We start from the raw sequence: 18,364 nt of genomic DNA, 5'->3' as shown, positions 1-18,364 counted from the left end.
CCAAAATAACGACACAAAATTTTTATGATAAAAAAAAAAACGTTTTATTTATATGACAGCTTCAATTTCAAAATGCAAATTTGTAGTGTATTTTGTATCTCTAAGATTAATGTAAACTAGCATGATGTCAAAACGACATTAAATTGACATCTAACATTGACGTCAAGAAACAAGTCAAAAATCGATTACAGGACAGCAACATTGACATCAATTTTAAATGCATTTTTATGTGTGTTTTTTTTAAGGAAATTCTGAGAAGACGTGCGCTAACCCCCTGGTGGTGTATGCAAGTTTCTGTCTCGTTTCTATTTTAAATATCTAAAAATTCCTAAATCAACATGCATTTTCCAGAAAAGCAAAAAATATTGTCTTGCTTTCAGAAATTAGTCAAAATTAAGTGACTTTTTCCTTAAAACAAGCAAAATAGAGTAAGCAAAATCCTACAAGGCAAACACAACATCATTTTGCTTGTTTAAAGGAAATACTTCATTTTGACTCTTGCTTGTCTAGAAATACGTCTTGATTATGGAATTTTTAGATATGTGGACTAGAAACAAGACTAAAACTTTAAATAAGGAAAGCGTTTTAGTTTGTTAAGGAGATTTTGAAAGCTTCAAAATAACCGTCACCATTCAACACCATTATATTATACTGTATGAAAGAGCCAAGATAAAATTAAGACTACCATGTTCATGTGACAAAAGGATTGAGGATTGTGAGTAAATTTAATTTCTGGCTAAACTACTCTTTTAATGTCTGTATGAATTATTTAATATGACTTTTTGTATATTTTATAGTATTGAGTAAACATGTGTTCATGCTTATATGCAATAGATGACAGCTTAGAATGTATATTTAGGGACTTGTTTATAGTGTGTACAGTCTATTGTGTACAGTTATTTCTACCCTAACAGTACCAATGTGAAGATAAAGGAATGTAAAAGTATTCTGGATGAGCGATGGATATTTGCTGTATAACTTCACCCTTTAAAGTCGGCATGAAATGGAGGTTGTTTTAAACAAGCTTGTTTCGGCAACAATAAACGATGCAGTTTTTTGATAATTATTATGTAATTGCAATTCAAAATTATGCATTTTCTTTTTTTGCAAGCACGTTAAAATCACAAGGTTAACTCAAAGCAAGGTTGTTAGGAATAAACAAAAATATCGGGGAAACAATTATTGGAACTGTGAGATATCCTATAATCCTAACCCTGCTAAAAAATCCAGCTTAAGTCAGGCTGGAAAATCACCAGCTAAATCCAGCTAAAACCAGCTTGACCAGCCTGGTTTAAGCTGCACATAGCTGGTTTTGGCTGGGCTCCCAGCCTGCTAGGCTGGTCAAGCTGGTTTTGGCTGGTCATCTCCCAGCCCAAACAGCTAAGACCAGGCTCGAAATGGCTGGAAACCAGCCTGGAAGTGGCCAAAACCCCTCTAAAACCAGCCTGGTTGACCAGCCAAAACCAGCCAACCAGCCTAAGCTGGTTTAAGCTGGATTTTTCAGCAGGGAATACATATTTCATGGTGACTTTTAAGTAAACTTTAGGGAGAATTAACCACTTTTAAGATGAATTTACAGTGTTTAAGTGAGACGATTTTTAGCGATAAGCCTCAAGAAAGACTGTTTAAATAATGACATATATATTTGTGGTTTTGTCCTTTTTTCTAATTCAATAGCTTGTATTAGGACACAATACCAAACCTTGATTCCCTGCTTGCATGAGCGTTATTTATTATGATTTTTCATTTTTATATGAAATGTGTCTCAGATTCCAGCAGGAAAAGGTATTTTAAATATGTATATCTGCAAAAGGTTTTGTTATCAAAGAGTATTTTCTCGTTTACGCCAAGAAAAAATGGTTGGAGAGTTTGGGAATCGACGTCACGGTGGGCCATGTTTGTGGATAAACGCGTGAGTGCACAATGAAAGCCAATGGAAATACCGGGAAAACACGACTGTTTTATAGTAATATAATAGAAAAAAACATCTCACAAAACACTCAGAATATGGACTACTGTGTACATGCATAATATATGTGTACACAGTTAAACGTTCTTTGTGTCTATAAACGCTTTTTGTGTGTCTATCCCTACTGAAAAAAACAGCCAGGCTGTTTTTAGATGGGTTTTTGGCTATTTCCAGGCTGGTTTCCAGCCATTTCCAGCCTGGTCTTAGGTGGTCAGGCTGGGAGATGACCAGCTAAAACCAGCTGGACCAGCCTAGCCAGACTGGGAGCCCAACAAAAACCAGCTATGTCCAGCTTAAACCAGGCTGGTCAAGCTGGTTTTAGCTGGTCATTTTCCAGCCGTACCAGCTAAGACCAGGCTGGAAATGGCTTGAAACCAGCCTGGAAATGGCCAAAACCCCTCTAAAACCAGGCTGGTCTCAACCAGCTAAAACCAGCCTAGGCTGGTTTAAGCTGGATTTTTCAGCAGGGAGGAAGCTGAAAATATGCATCCCATAACATCAAGTACAGGGACGAGATTATCCATAGCTAACTGATGGAATCAAACTGCTGTAAGAAAACATTTCCAGATATTAATTTCTTCATACATTCAGTACAGCTTTCCCTTCTGCCTCATAATTTTCGGCAGTAACGTTAGTTCTGTTTTTTGTGTGTGTGTGTGTGTGTGTGTGTGTGTGTCCGACCGATTACTATGGCCCCAAACATGAGAATAATCGACAATTTACAAAATTAATAATCAGGTAAATTACCAGTGTCGTTCCGCTCAGGACGCAACATTTGTTTACATTCTGCTCCAAAATGGCCGACTGATGTTCGTAACGTTAGGTACACTGCAATGATTTTATAGCTCAGTTTTTCCCTCTTATTTCTAGTCCGAACATCTAAAAATTCTTAAATGAAGAAGCATTTTCTAGTCAAGCAAAAGTGTCATCTCAATACTCTCAGAAAATACTTAATTGATTTAAGAATTTTTTAGATATTTGAGCATTTCTTCTGTATCTTCATCCAAACATGACACCTCAAATATATCAGGACATTTTTCTAGGGTTTATGTATTGAACATCAGTGCATGAAAACACATGATAACAACTTTTTATGAGGATTAAGTTGTTATTTTATTAAAACCTTACTGAAAAAAAGCTTAAACCAGCCTAGACTGGTTGGCTGGTTTTAGCTGATCGACTAGCCTGGATTACAAGGATTTTGGCCATTTCCAATCCTGGTTTTAGCTGGTCAGGCTGGGAGTCCAGCTTAAACCAGGCTGGTCATGCTTGTTTTTTATTTTCTAGCTTGACCAGCAAAGGGCTGGAAACCAGCCTGGAAATGGCCAAAATCCCTCTAAAACCAGCCTGGTTAACCAGCTAAAACCAGCTGACAAGCTTGGTTTAAGCTTCAGCAGGGAATTGCCTTGTTTTCATCATTATGAATGGTAACCCAAGGTTTAATGTGGTGTTTTGAGACCCAGGATTAATTCTTACATTCAGCTTCAATTATTATAAATTGTCAAATTTATAACTCTACAAACAATACAGAAAGTCTGTTTATTAACTTTAATTATTTAAAATAATAAAAAAAAAAAACACTGTGTGTGTGTGTGTGTGTGTGTCAACGTTCTGCTCAACTCTGTTATCAAAGGCAGAGCAATCTGTAAAGCACTGATAGAAAAAGCATGCAACTTACTGCTCCACAAGTGATGTCACTTCCTGTGGCGGGAAACTCTGGAAGGAACTGAGGCGAGTCATTTATTTATTGTGCTTTTTACAGTTTTATTTTGAACATTAAAAAAATCTTCACCGTTTAGCCTAGTGCGCATCTGAAATTTCATTCATTATGGTCTTGATAAGGTCTTAAAAAGGTCTTAAATTTGATTTGATGTAACCTGTAGAAACCCTGTATACAGGGCTGGTGCAAGCTGAACTTCCTTATTAGGCAAAAGACGGTCACTCCGCCCTCAACCCTCTCTATTCTATCGCCCTAGACGCGGATATGACTAAGGGCGCGGGTGGTGAGGGTAGTGTCTCTGACACCGCCCTCTCTATTAGTCGCGGATTTAACTGAGGGCGCAGGTGGTGAGGATAGTGTCGCGGACGCCGCTCTCTCTATCCTGCCGCCCTAGATGCGAACTGAGGGCGCGGGTGGTTAGAGTAGTGTCGCGAACACCACCCACTCTATTAGTCGCGGATATAACTGAGGGAGCGAGAGGTGAGGGTGGTGTCTGGGGTAGTGTCTCCGCCGCCCTCTCTATTCTGCCGCCCTAGGCAGCTGCCTAGGTCGCCTCTATAAACGCGCTGGCCCTGCCTTTACATGCACAGAAGTGTTGTTCAGCAACTGAAATCTCCTGGTGAAAGATTGATGTGACTTTTTTCAGATTTATAAGGGCCTTTATACAGCATCAATAATGTAGATTTATATTTAATTTAACAACAAAACATCAGTAAATAGCGCTATTCGGCCTAGCCTGCTTTACTTGCTGAAGGTGTTATATTCACATTGGGTCAATTCTGAACAACGACGGCCTGTGACGTGCTCCCTATATTGTTCACCGCTACTCTAAATATTCACTTTGAAACAGCATCTAATGTGGCTTAGTAATTCCTGCACGCCGCCGGCCAAACACTAAGCATGACAATAAAAGTTGAAAGTGAATGCATGAATGTGGATGTATCAGTAAAAGAAGGCAGCACACAAACGGTCATCTCATGTATTCATTTATTCATATGTACAAGTTTGAGAAAAGTCTTGTCTACAGCTATACAACTTTTTATAATATTTTTAGTTTTTTAATCCAAGTCGACTGACCACTCAGCTGCGAGCACGAGAAAAAAACACACCAAGAAACTGAACATCATTAAAAAATGCCAGCTGGGAAAGGAAAAAAAAAATCACTTCAACGAGTTTATTTTCTAACTTCTGAATCGTGGATGCAAAAAGAGCGGGACATTTAATAATAATATTAATAATAATTACAAAACAGACAGGCAGCTGAGTGGTCAACCCAATCATGGTGGTGTTTTTAAAAAAATCTTTTTTTTTTTCTTTATTTCATAAATGTGTGTGTGTGTGTGTGTGTGTGTGTGTGTGTGTTTGTTTTCCCCCAAATGTTTTGGTGTCTCATGATATATATTTATTCATTTATTTATATATATATATTTATATGCTGATTCGTTTTTTTGTAAAATCACAGATGCCAAACTGTAAAAGAACCAACTAGAGTACTAAAGCAAGTAAAAAATAATAAAACGCAAAAAAGTCTAACTATTCCACAAAATCAAAAGACGTTTTTTGTAACGTTTTTTTAAATCCTTATTCTATTTTTTTCATTTTTTTATTTTATTTAATTTTTTTCAGTTTTTTTTAAATTGTTATTCTTTATTTTCAACGTTGTTTTTTTTCTAAATTTTTCTAACATTTTTATTTCAAATTAATATTTTTTTTCAATGTTTTATTTCAAATTTTATTCAAATTTTTTTTCCGTTTTTTATTTTTCAAATTGTTATTAAAAAAAATTTTCCAACGTTTTTTTTTTTCAAAATTATTCGAATTTTTTTCAACGGTTTCTTTTTAAAATCGTTATTTTATTTTTTCGTTTTTTTCCTTCAAATTTTATTAACTTTTTTTTTTCTTTTTTTTACAAATTTTATTTGATTTTTATTCCCAACATTTTTTTTCCCATTTTATTCAAATTTAGTTTTTTTATTTTATTAAAAAAAAAAAAAAAGTTTTTTTTCTTCAAATTTTATTATATATATTTTTTTCCAACAGTTTTCTTTTTTAAAAATCGATATTCTATTTTTTTTCTCCAACATTTTTTGTGTTTGTTTTTTTTAAAATGAATATCCTATTCGTTTTTAAACGGGTGTATATAGTTCATATAGATATGGACTTATTTAAAATAGGTGTAATAGCCATTGCTACTGTTTGAACTGCCTATGCTAAGCTCCTGTAAGAGCGAGATGGGGTCGCTGTTCTTCTTGCTCTGCTCGGGCAGCATCGGCCGTGGTTTGGGCGGCGCGCGCAGGGCACTGGCGTAGGACATGGTGGGGGGTTTGGGGTGTCCCGCAGGGCTGGTGTTTCCTCCTCCGCCGGGGTCTGGCGGCGTCTGCTTGCTGGGCAGAAGCGGTGGGAACTGTCCGTGATGCTGGAGAGACGCTGCGCTGGCCGGATGAGGAGGCGGCGGAGGAGGAGGCTGGAGACACTCTGCCTTCATCTGTTCTTCACTCATCGCCTTTGAAACTGAGGAACAATAGAGTACGTTACAATGTGCAAATGTGCGGAATTAATGCTCACAGGACTGCGGCATACCTAAAATCTCGCGGTGGGGGCCGATGTGACTGGCTCCATTGCATGGAATGTTGTGAATGGGAGCGGGACCCGGGACAGGACCGGGGCCACCCAGCCACAGGTCTGCTGAGGGGTATCTGTAGGAGGGCACCGGCTGGTCCTGGGGCTCCAGGCTGTCCGGATACGGCTGAGGGGAGCTGGAGGAGATCCTGCGCTGGTAGAGGGGCCGCCCCGGGCCACGTGGTTCATACTGACACAGAGACAGAGAGGAAATAATGCAATCAAACACACACACACACACACTCATTCTGCCTTTTTTATCTACTCTTCAAGTGGTGACTTCAGGTTTACCGATTCAGGACAAGTGAATGTAAAACCGTAGTAAACCACTGGTGCGCTCACCTCATCTAGGCTGTGCAGGGAGCTCTGCGGGGCCTGGAGCTGCTGTTTCTGCTGCTGGTGCTGCAGCGGCCCTGGATCCTGCCGCTGTGCCATCGCCTGTAGGCCGAAGGGCAACCCGTGGCCCAGCATGTGTCCGGGATGGGGCCAGTGGGCCTCCTGGAGCAGGTACTTGACTGGAAGTGGCCCCGCGCTGTGATCCGGCGGGAACGGGGCCTGACTGAAGCCCACAGGCGGCTCTCGGCTGGTGTCGGGGTACGAGGGCTGGGCTGGGGCCGGGAAGTTGTGGTTTGGGGCTGAGGATGAGGGGGACGGCAGGTCTCCAGGGCTCCGGGGCTGGATCTGCTGACGGTACTGAAGGAGACGAGACTGAGGAGGAGGCATTTCTGCAGGGTCCCGCTGCTCATATTGCTGATCCTGCGGGAGCATCTCACGGAGCAGACCCGGATACCTGTTATTCAGATGGAGGAGCAGAACATTACATCATGTGCAACAGTACATCCAGGAGGTTATCATCACAGAATTGTCGCAGGTTAAGTGTATACTCCATCAGCTGTTTTAGTTTCTGCCAGCTTTGTTTTTTTGACTGTTTGGCGTCATCTAGTGTCTGAATAATGCACAGGTTAGTGTATACTCCATCAGCTGTTTTAGTTTCTGTTGTGTTTTTGGCTGTTTGTCTCCATCTAGTGTCTGAATAATGCGCAGGTTAGTGTATACTCCATCAGCTGTTTTAGTTTCTGTTGTGTTTTTGACTGTTTGTCTCCATCTAGTGTCTGAATAATGCGCAGGTTAGTGTATACTCGATCAGCTGTTTTAGTTTCTGTTGTGTTTTTGGCTGTTTGTCTCCATCTAGTGTCTGAATAATGCGCAGGTTAGTGTATACTCCATCAGCTGTTTTAGTTTCTGTTGTGTTTTTGGCTGTTTGTCTCCATCTAGTGTCTGAATAACGCGCAGGTTAGTGTATACTCCATCAGCTGTTTTAGTTTCTGTTGTGTTTTTGGCTGTTTGTCTCCATCTAGTGTCTGAATAACGCACAGGTTAGTGTATACTCCATCAGCTGTTTTAGTTTCTGTTGTGTTTTTGGCTGTTTGTCTCCATCTAGTGTCTGAATAATGTGCAGGTTAGTGTATACTCCATCAGCTGTTTTAGTTACTGTTGTGTTTTTGACTGTTTGTCTCCATCTAGTGTCTGAATAATGCGCAGGTTAGTGTATACTCCATCAGCTGTTTTAGTTTCTGTTGTGTTTTTGACTGTTTGTCTCCATCTAGTGTCTGAATAATGCGCAGGTTAGTGTATACTCCATCAGCTGTTTTAGTTTCTGTTGTGTTTTTGGCTGTTTGTCTCCATCTAGTGTCTGAATAATGCGCAGGTTAGTGTATACTCCATCAGCTGTTTTAGTCTCTGTTGTGTTTTTGGCTGTTTGTCTCCATCTAGTGTCTGAATAATGCGCAGGTTAGTGTATACTCCATCAGCTGTTTTAGTTACTGTTGTGTTTTTGACTGTTTGTCTCCATCTAGTGTCTGAATAATGCGCAGGTTAGTGTATACTCGATCAGCTGTTTTAGTTTCTGTTGTGTTTTTGGCTGTTTGTCTCCATCTAGTGTCTGAATAATGCGCAGGTTAGTGTATACTCCATCAGCTGTTTTAGTTTCTGTTGTGTTTTTGGCTGTTTGTCTCCATCTAGTGTCTGAATAACGCGCAGGTTAGTGTATACTCCATCAGCTGTTTTAGTTTCTGTTGTGTTTTTGGCTGTTTGTCTCCATCTAGTGTCTGAATAATGTGCAGGTTAGTGTATACTCCATCAGCTGTTTTAGTTTCTGTTGTGTTTTTGGCTGTTTGTCTCCATCTAGTGTCTGAATAATGCGCAGGTTAGTGTATACTCCATCAGCTGTTTTAGTTTCTGTTGTGTTTTTGGCTGTTTGTCTCCATCTAGTGTCTGAATAACGCGCAGGTTAGTGTATACTCCATCAGCTGTTTTAGTTTCTGTTGTGTTTTTGGCTGTTTGTCTCCATCTAGTGTCTGAATAATGCACAGGTTAGTGTATACTCCATCAGCTGTTTTAGTTTCTGTTGTGTTTTTGGCTGTTTGTCTCCATCTAGTGTCTGAATAATGTGCAGGTTAGTGTATACTCCATCAGCTGTTTTAGTTACTGTTGTGTTTTTGACTGTTTGTCTCCATCTAGTGTCTGAATAATGCGCAGGTTAGTGTATACTCCATCAGCTGTTTTAGTTTCTGTTGTGTTTTTGACTGTTTGTCTTCATCTAGTGTCTGAATAATGCGCAGGTTAGTGTATACTCCATCAGCTGTTTTAGTTTCTGTTGTGTTTTTGACTGTTTGTCTCCATCTAGTGTCTGAATAATGTGCAGGTTAGTGTATAATCCATCAGCTGTTTTAGTTTCTGTTGTGTTTTTGTCTGTTTGTCTCCATCTAGTGTCTAAATAATGCGCAGGTTAGTGTATACTCCATCAGCTGTTTTAGTTTCTGTTGTGTTTTTGTCTGTTTGTCTCCATCTAGTGTCTAAATAATGCGCAGGTTAGTGTATACTCCATCAGCTGTTTTAGTTTCTGTTGTGTTTTTGGCTGTTTGTCTCCATCTAGTGTCTGAATAATGCACAGGTTAGTGTATACTCCATCAGCTGTTTTAGTTTCTGTTGTGTTTTTGACTGTTTGTCTCCATCTAGTGTCTGAATAATGCGCAGGTTAGTGTATACTCCATCAGCTGTTTTAGTTTCTGTTGCGTTTTTGGCTGTTTGTCTCCATCTAGTGTCTGAATAATGCGCAGGTTAGTGTATACTCCATCAGCTGTTTTCATTTCAGTCAGCTTTGCAGTTAATTAAAGTATTTAACGTTTTGTCTTATCGAAGGTTGTTATCACAGAATAAATCCTGACAGGTAAATCAGCAGCCCGACACAAAACGGAGCACTGTTGTATAAGACCGAAGGGTTTATTGAGAAAACAACCTCCTAGATGTACTTTATCCCACTTATTACTGAGCTACCTGCCATAAAATATTAAAATTATACACAAATGTGTTCTGAGCCGTTTATCAACTATTGTAATAACCAGGATCTGGTACATCCAGGAGGTCTTATATAAATTATATAACATTTCCTCGTTTCACATCGGGTGTTCAATAAACCTGTCAGGCTTCATTCTGCAATAACAACCTACGGGATGTACTTTATCCCCATTAAATACATCATTTTCTTTTAGGGGCCCTGTAGCTCATCGCAGTTATCATCCAAACATATTACAGTCACTATATTAATGAACAATTCCATCTATTAACAAACTATTAACTCAGACCTTTAGCTTAAGCAACTAATTAGCTGCTTATTAAAGGTTATTAATGTAGTAGTTGGGTTTAGGTATTGGGAAGGATTAGGGATGTAGAATAAGATCGTGGCTTATAAGTGCTAATGAACTGTTAATATCAATACAATAGGAGGGTAAAATTCACAGGGGGGCAAATAATTTTGACTTTGACTCTACATGTTCAGACCTGGGTATGGTGGGTCTGGGCTCCTCGTCTGCTGCTGGCCCCAGGCCCCATCCGGCTCTCAGGATCTGCGGAGGGATGCGCAGTCCAGGTTGTGCCAGATGAGCCAACTGCTGTGGCAGAGGGAAGGGGGCGACACCGGCCGGCAGGAAGGGTGTGTGTTCCCCCCACTGACCCACACGAGCCTGCTGCTGATGCTGAAGAGCATCCATTCCTGACGACGCCTGACCATCTGACACACAAAACAACACAGAAGACAACAAAATCTGTTCACCATCAGACTTTTCATTTTTGGGTGAACTTTCCCTTAAACATGACATTTTTTCCTAACAAAATTAAAAGGAGGCCCGGGAGGAGGCGTACTGCGCTCCAAGTTCACCAATTAGGATGACTTTCAGCGTTCATTGTTATCAATGACTAAGGAAAGAATCTATATACACACACAAACCTAAAGTGTCGCCCAACAGCGAGTCCAAGCTCTCTTCCCCGAAGCTGTTGAGCCGGAGCGGCTGCTGGTGCATCTGTGCAGGCAGACCCCGGACCACACCCTTCAGATCCTCAGACATCCCGGCCCCCATCGGGTCCTCACCGCCCTCCAGCACCGGAGACTGCAGCCCACGGGGTCCCATCGGCGGCCCGCTGTAGAACGACGGAGGAAAGGAGGAGGCCTGAGGGTGCATGGGCGTCTGCATGCGGAGAGGGGGTCGGGATAGGCCGTACTGCTGCGGGAACTGGCTGGTCCCATGATGAGAGGGGAATGCGGGATGTGGGGGTGCCATGTGGAAATTAAGGGCTCTCTGGGGGTCTTTGCGTATGAGGCGGTTCGCAGGGAAGCCCATGTTGGACTGGGGCTCCGGACTCTTGTTTTGGACTGATTCTAGATCCCCCTGCGAAATAAGCAGATGGTACAGTCTTTACCACATTGGGGGGAGTTTTTGAACATGAAATGGATGAGAGAAACTATAATTTAGTCCTGTTCACTTCATTTTGACTCATTTCTGAAAGCAAAACTGGGATTTGGACTTTGTTTTGGACTGCTTCTGGATCCCCCTGGGAAATAAGGAGATGGTGGTACAGTCCTTACTAGATAGATCTAGGTGCAAAGTCTGAAGCTCATGGTGCAAAAGCATTAAAGGGTCACGAAACACCAAAACACATTTGTTTGAGCTGTTGACAGTCGTATATGTGTCCCACACTGCTAAAAACACTATTAGGACGCCTATATCTCACTAAAAAGTGTAAATTGATTGTTTTTGCGCTATTTCAAGCAAATTCGTACTTCCTGTTTGAAACGAATTTTTGAAGCTGCGTCACGGTCATGACATAATAGCGTGTATTCCAGCGTGCAGACTGGACGTCTGTGCCAGAGTGTGTCTTATTACGTCTTACAGTGTGATGCATTAATGCATGAGTAAGGCTTGGTTCAAACCAATCAGCGCGCTCTATTGTGCAACTTCATTAATATTCATTACTGTCACCGTGTTTAGACGACAGAGACGCCATGTTGTGTTGGCAAAACAAGCGTGAAGTGTTGCTTTTATAGTTTGCTGCAGTTAAGTTTCGTTTTAATTTTCTCTCTGTGAGAGCGCAGAGTCAAGTGTGGATTAACAGTGTACGCGACGCTCGACAACCGTGCGGCATCAAACATTGCATGAAAAATACCCGTAATTTTACTATCGGAAGTGTATTATGTAATTTTATTATCGGAAGTGTATTACGTAATTTTACTATCGGAAGTGTATTACGTAATTTTACTATACGAAAGTGTATTACGTAATTTTACTATCGGAAGTGTATTACGTAATTTTACTATACGAAAGTGTATTACGTAATTTTACTATCGGAAGTGTATTACGTAATTTTACTATACGGAAGAGTATTACGTAATTTTACTATAAGGAAGTGTATTACGTAACTTTACTATAAGGAAGTGTATTACGTAATTTTACTATACGCAAGTGTATTACGTAATTTTACTATACGGAAGTGTACTACGTAATTTTACTATCGGAAGCGTTTTACGTAATTTTACTATAAGGAAGTGTATTACGTAATTTTACAATACGGAAGTGTATTACGTAATTTTACAATACGGAAGTGTATTACGTAATTTTACTATACGAAAGTGTATTACGTAATTTTACTATCGGAAGTGTATTACGTAATTTTCCTATCTGAAGTGTATTGCCTAATTTTACTACACAGAAGTGTATTACGTAATTTTACTATACGGAAGTGTATTACGTAATTTTACTATACGGAAGTGTACGTGACAAATAAAGGCCTGATTAATTGATTGATAATCTGCCAATGGGGTAAGCAGAATAAACCTGTTTTAGCTTTAATGCAAGTTTATCGATTATTATGATGATTATTTAGCTTGTTTTATTGAAAAACTCCTTTCATTTTAACTAATTATTCCTAACATGAACTAACAATGAACAACACATTTCCTACAGGATTCGTTCGTGTTAGTTAAGCTTATTTAATGGGAATACAGTTGTTCATTGTTAGTTTGTTAACTCACTGATGTAAACAAACTTGAAATTGGCTCTCAATAATGCATTAGTAAATGTTCAAGTATGATTAACACGCATCGTCCATAATTAGTTCACGTTAGTAAATAATTGAACTAACATTAACTAATGAAACCTTATCGTAAAGTGCGACTAGTTTTAGATTTTTAAAGTATATGTAGATGAATTGTACCTGTTTTTCCTTCAGTTCAGGGGCTTTTCTCTCAGGGGTCAGCAGTCGACAGTGCTCAGCTTTCCCATTAATGTCCATTTTCCCTAAAGAATGATAATATACCAGCAAAACACATCAGATGCAATGCAGAGAATCACCAATGGCTGCAAAACTGAGCATTCAAAATAAATATTATGGGTTTGGCTCTCATTAACAGTGCTTGTCTTCAGATATTAGCATTAATCATCAAATTAGCAATGAATAGATCACTTAACAATGCAAATTCTGTCATATTGACACTATTCACAAACCAAACAGGGCCTAATATGCATGAATTGTGCTACAATACTGCAGCAGTGAGCTGGTTTAAAGTGTTACCGTTCCCGCTGGGCTCCTGAAGCAGCTCTTTCTCTGTATTTTGCTGCTGGTTGAGGCCTAAAGGAGACGCGTGACTGAACCCGTACAGCACTGGAGAGGTGCGACTGGCTGCAGGACGCAGGTTCAGGTTGTACATGGCCGCCTGGTGGCTCATAATGCGAGGATCCATCGGAAAACGGCTCTGATAACCGGCCCAGGGCAACTGGAAAAAGGAGAGTTGGGTCATACTGGTGTAACGTTTGTTTGTTTGTTTATTGACACATCTGCAACTTATGGCTATTTCACGGCATGATCAACATGGATGAAAATATAAAATAACACTGAATGAAGTGATGAAAATATATATATAACAATAAATAAAAATAATGAACTAAATACATATAAAAATAAAGTAGAAATAAATATAAATTAAATTAATAATAAAAATAAATAACAAAAATAACTAATCTAAAGTTACTAATCTAAAAATAATTAAATAAAAATAAATAAATTAAATAAATAATAAAAAATAATTAATATATGCATGCATGTGAATATAAATATACACAGTACACACACATTACATAAAATTAAAAAATACAAAATAAATGGAATAAAAAATATAAATACAATAAAATAAATAACAAATAATACATTAAACAAATATACATAATAAATACAATTAAATTAATAATAAAAATAAACAAATTTATACATGCACGTGTGTATCTATATATGCATAATAAATACATGCGCATTTCATAAAAGTAAAAAATATAAAAAAATAAACAAATACAATTAAATAAATATATAAATAATAAAATAAATTAATATAAAATGACTAAATAAAAAATAATTAACAAGTAAAAGAAAAATAGATAAAAATAAACAAATATATACATGCATGTGTGCATTTATATAATAAATAAATAAAAGTATTAAATATATTAAATTATATATAAAACATATTTTTAAATAAAGAATATAAATAAATAAATATTAAGTTAACACAAATAAAAATCAATTAATAAATAATAAAAATAACAAACTACAATAAAAGTAAAATGATTACAAAATAATAATAAATAAATACGATAATATAAATAATACAAATGAATATATAAAGAAATAATAAAATAAATATATAAACTGATAATAAAATAATAAAATTAAATAATAAATAAAAAAATAAACAATAAGTAAAACAAAAAAATATAAAAATAAATAAATATATATATGCATGTGTGCAATCATATATGCATAATAAATATACACCGTACACAAACATAATACATAAAAGTAAAAAAATTAACCAATTGTGGTACCGGAAGAGGCATGGGCATCACCATATTTCCTCCATAGACTGCAGGCACGTAAAGGATGCTGGCCCCAGGGTCGAGTCTCTGAACGGGACTCGGTGATTTTCCAGAGGCTGGAGCTCCTGCTCCTGGTGGAGTAAAGGCCTGGATTGGGTTTCCCATCAACACCGCAGCATTGGGCTGAACTGAAGAAACAAACATCAACCAAAACTGAGCATAAAGGAATAAAGTGCTATTATACCATAATGTAGACCTATTAGACCCCTTTTTACAATATATAAAACAACTCTCTGATGTCTCTGTAGTGTGTGTGTGAAGTTTCAGCTCAAAATAGAACAGGAATAATGTTTAATAACTTTCTGAAACTGACCCGTGTAGGCTTTGATCCTAATTGTGGCGTTTTGGTGGCTGTTGCTTTAAATGCAAATAAGACTGCTCTTTTCAGAAGAGGGCGGGGCTACAAATGCCTGAGAGTCAGCATAATGGCAGATTCAAAAGCAAGACTAACGTGCTCTGCTAATTAGGGAGAGATGGTCATTAGTGGGTGGGGTTTACCCCCTTATGACATCATACAAAGGGAGAATGTCAATCAGAGTGTTTCTACAGGCTGCTTTCATCAAGCCTGAATATAAACAATACAATTCATTAATGTTGACCATTAGAGGCTGGTTATATTCATAGAGTGCTCCAGGGTTTCTGCAAGTCAAATTTAAGACTTTAAGACCATTATGAAGCTTATACAAGGCTAAACGCTCAGGATTTTTCTAATGGCATGGTTGGGCCAATGAAAAAGATTTTAACTTGCCTCATCGAAACTATTTTAATTGAGTTACTTTTTAACCACATAATTTAAATGTGTCAAAACAAGCAAAATCTAGTAAATAATAGTTTAAAAACACTGTAATAAACTCAATTTATGCACAACAGTCTATGGAAAACTCATGAACTAACGTTATTATAAGGAAGATGATCACAGTTTTATTGAGAAATCTCATTGGTGATTGGTCAGCACGATAGACACACGACAATTAAGACCTGTTTAAAATGATTTAAGACCTACAACGCAACATTTCAGTAAATTTAAGACTTTTTAAAACCCAGCGGAAAACCTGTTTTTCATAATAGGTACCCTTTAAAACTCTCCCAAAGCAAACCCAATGAGCTCATTTTCAAGAAAAGTGTAGTGCTGGGAGATAAAGCGATGATGTCTAGTTAACCACCACAGTTTTAGTCTTATTTCTAGTCCAAATATCTAAAAATTCCTAAATCAAGAAGCATTTTGTAGACAAGCAGAAAATATTGTCTTGTTTTCAGAAATAATGAGTCAGAATTAAATGAGTTTTCCCTTTAAACAAGCTAAATACTCTGCCAAAGGGGAACCAAACCCAAAATTAGATCATCAAAACTATTTTGATTGAGTTATTTCTTAAGCACACAGTTTAAATGTGTCAAAATCTAGTAAATAATAGTGAAAACAATTATAGTAAACTCAATTTATGCACAACAGTCTGTGGAAAACTCATAAACAAACATTATTATAAGGAAGATGATCACAGTTTTATTGAGAAGGCTCATTGGTGATTCATCAGCACGATAGACACACGACAATTAAGACCTGTTTAAAATGATTTAAGACCTACAACGCAACATTTCAGTAAATTTAAGACCTTTAAAGGCTTTTTAGGACCCCGCAGATACCCTGTTTTTCATAATAGGTACCCTTTAAAACTCTCCCAAAGCAAACCAAATGAGCTCATGTTCAAGAAAAGTGTAGTGCTGGGAGATAAAGCGATGATATCTAGTTAACCAGCACAGTTTTAGTCTTATTTCTAGTCCAAATATCTAAAAATTCCTAAATCAAGAAGCATTTTGTAGACAAGTAGAAGATATTGTCTTGTCTTCAGAAATAATGAGCCAAAATTAAGTGAGTTTTCCCTTTAAACAAGCTAAATACTCTGCCAATGGGGTGAGCAAACCCAAAATTAGCTTCTATCCTGTTGTTTACTACTAATTACCAAGCAAAATAGTGAATTTAATCATCCACTTGTTTGTTTATCTGCTCTCAAAACCAATGTCTTGGCAAAAAAGAACAGCTTCACACGTGTGACTGATCAATTGTGCCAATAAAACTTCTCCAAATCTTCCTCGTTTACAGATTTAATTAAAGTCTTGATTCCCCATCTGTCCATCACTGCTAGTTTTTAGCTCAATTGTGTGCTCCTCCTGGATGAGTTTGCAAATAAAGCTCAAATGAATCGTATTAATCTCACATCCATCAAGAACACGTCTCGCACACATTACAGCAGGCATTACTGTTCACAAATGGGGTCTGGATGTAAATGAGGTCTGAAATATTCTGAGCTCATCCCACTTCCAGCCGAAAACGCATCAGAGTTTCATTATTTTTGAGGTTAAATACATTAAAGAGCAGCTACTGGCCTTGCTTTTAAACATTACAGGACACGTGCTTAAAATACACAATTAAAATCTCATGTCTTAAATTATATGCAAATCAGATTCAAATATCTGCATGTATGCACGTACGCACACACAAATACACACGCATATGCTTGGGCATGCACGCACTTGCATATAAACAATCGCACGCACACACATATGCTTGTATATGCATATGGCACACGCATATGCATATACATGCGCACACGCATATGAAAGTACATGTGCATACACATATGCTTGCGCACGCGTACGAACCCACGCACGCGTATACACACACGAACACACGCATATGCTTGCGCACGCATGCAAACGAACACACACATGAACGCACACACGCACATGCATGCACGTGCATACAAACACACACACACGCACGGGCATACGAACGAACGCACGCACATGAACGCATGCACATGCATATGCTTCCGCACGCACGCACACGCAAACGAACACGCATGCATGCACATACACACATGAACGCACGCACATGCTTGCATACGCATGCATACGAACGCACACTTGCACACATGCATACGCACACAAATGCATGCACAAGAACGCATACACACACGAACGCACGCACACGAAAGCATGCACGCATACGCACATGAACGCACACAAACACATGCACGCATACGCCCACACACGGACGCACGCATGCATACGCACACGAATGCACGCACACGAACGCATGCATGCATACTCATTCGCACACGCATACGAACGCACGCATACGCACACGAACACGCACGCATGCATACGCTTGCACACGATTGCATATGAACGCACGTGCATACACAAACGAACCCACGCACACGCATATGCTTGAGCAGCATATGAATGCACGCATACGCTCACGAACGCATGCACGCACGCATATACTTGCGCAGGCATACAAATGCACACACACACGCACGAGCATACGCACACAAATGCACGCACATACACACGCACACACATGCATACGCACGCACACACGCATATGCACGCACACACATTCATACGCACGCACGTGTTTGCACACATGCACGTGGATATGCTTGCGCACACATGCGCACACACACCTCAAGCCATTTGCTCAGACACATACAGCAATCCAAGGCAGTAATTGAGAGAGAATTGGCACTATTGCCACACATTATCTGCGGGATTGTGTTTTGATTGGGCCAAAAGTGGGTCTGGAAGGAAGATGGATCCACTTCACTGATCTCACCCCTCTCTCACTCTCTCTTTCTCTGGAAGGCACTTTACAATCTAATGAGCTGGATTCACACTGACAGCACAGTCACATTACAGCAATAAAACCCTCAAAGCCTCCAATCTGGGGTCAAAGGCTGTGGAAATACTTCCTTCGTGAAGGGTTAATACAGCTGTCACATTCTCCAGGTAACTGCT

At 38.8% G+C, this 18,364-nt stretch overlaps 1 protein-coding gene and 1 long non-coding RNA gene across 4 annotated transcripts in view; one reads left to right on the top strand and one right to left on the bottom strand.

Moving 5' to 3' along the window:
• LOC147846139 (uncharacterized) overlaps positions 1-18,364 on the top strand; it is a 281,389-nt gene that overhangs the window by 242,137 nt on the left and 20,888 nt on the right. The gene's annotated exons all lie outside the window — the stretch shown is intronic.
• helz (helicase with zinc finger) overlaps positions 4,660-18,364 on the bottom strand; it is an 86,621-nt gene continuing 72,916 nt past the window's right edge. For 2 of the 3 annotated variants that reach the window (XM_087242423.1, XM_087242424.1), the window contains 8 exons: positions 14,516-14,694; positions 13,212-13,413; positions 12,855-12,937; positions 10,594-11,032; positions 10,149-10,377; positions 6,651-7,098; positions 6,270-6,498; positions 4,660-6,200 (listed from right to left, as the gene is read on the bottom strand). In XM_087242423.1, coding sequence (XP_087098549.1) covers positions 5,851-6,200; positions 6,270-6,498; positions 6,651-7,098; positions 10,149-10,377; positions 10,594-11,032; positions 12,855-12,937; positions 13,212-13,413; positions 14,516-14,694 — 2,159 coding nt within the window. In that variant the 3' untranslated portion in view covers positions 4,660-5,850. 3 annotated transcript variants of the gene reach the window in all.

Source organism: Danio rerio, chromosome 3, assembly GCF_052040795.2.
Source record: "Danio rerio strain M-AB ecotype USA chromosome 3, GRCz13ab, whole genome shotgun sequence".
NCBI lineage: Eukaryota > Metazoa > Chordata > Actinopteri > Cypriniformes > Danionidae > Danio > Danio rerio.
Note: the sequence above shows the minus strand (reverse complement) of the source record. Positions and strands in the feature narration are given on the sequence as shown.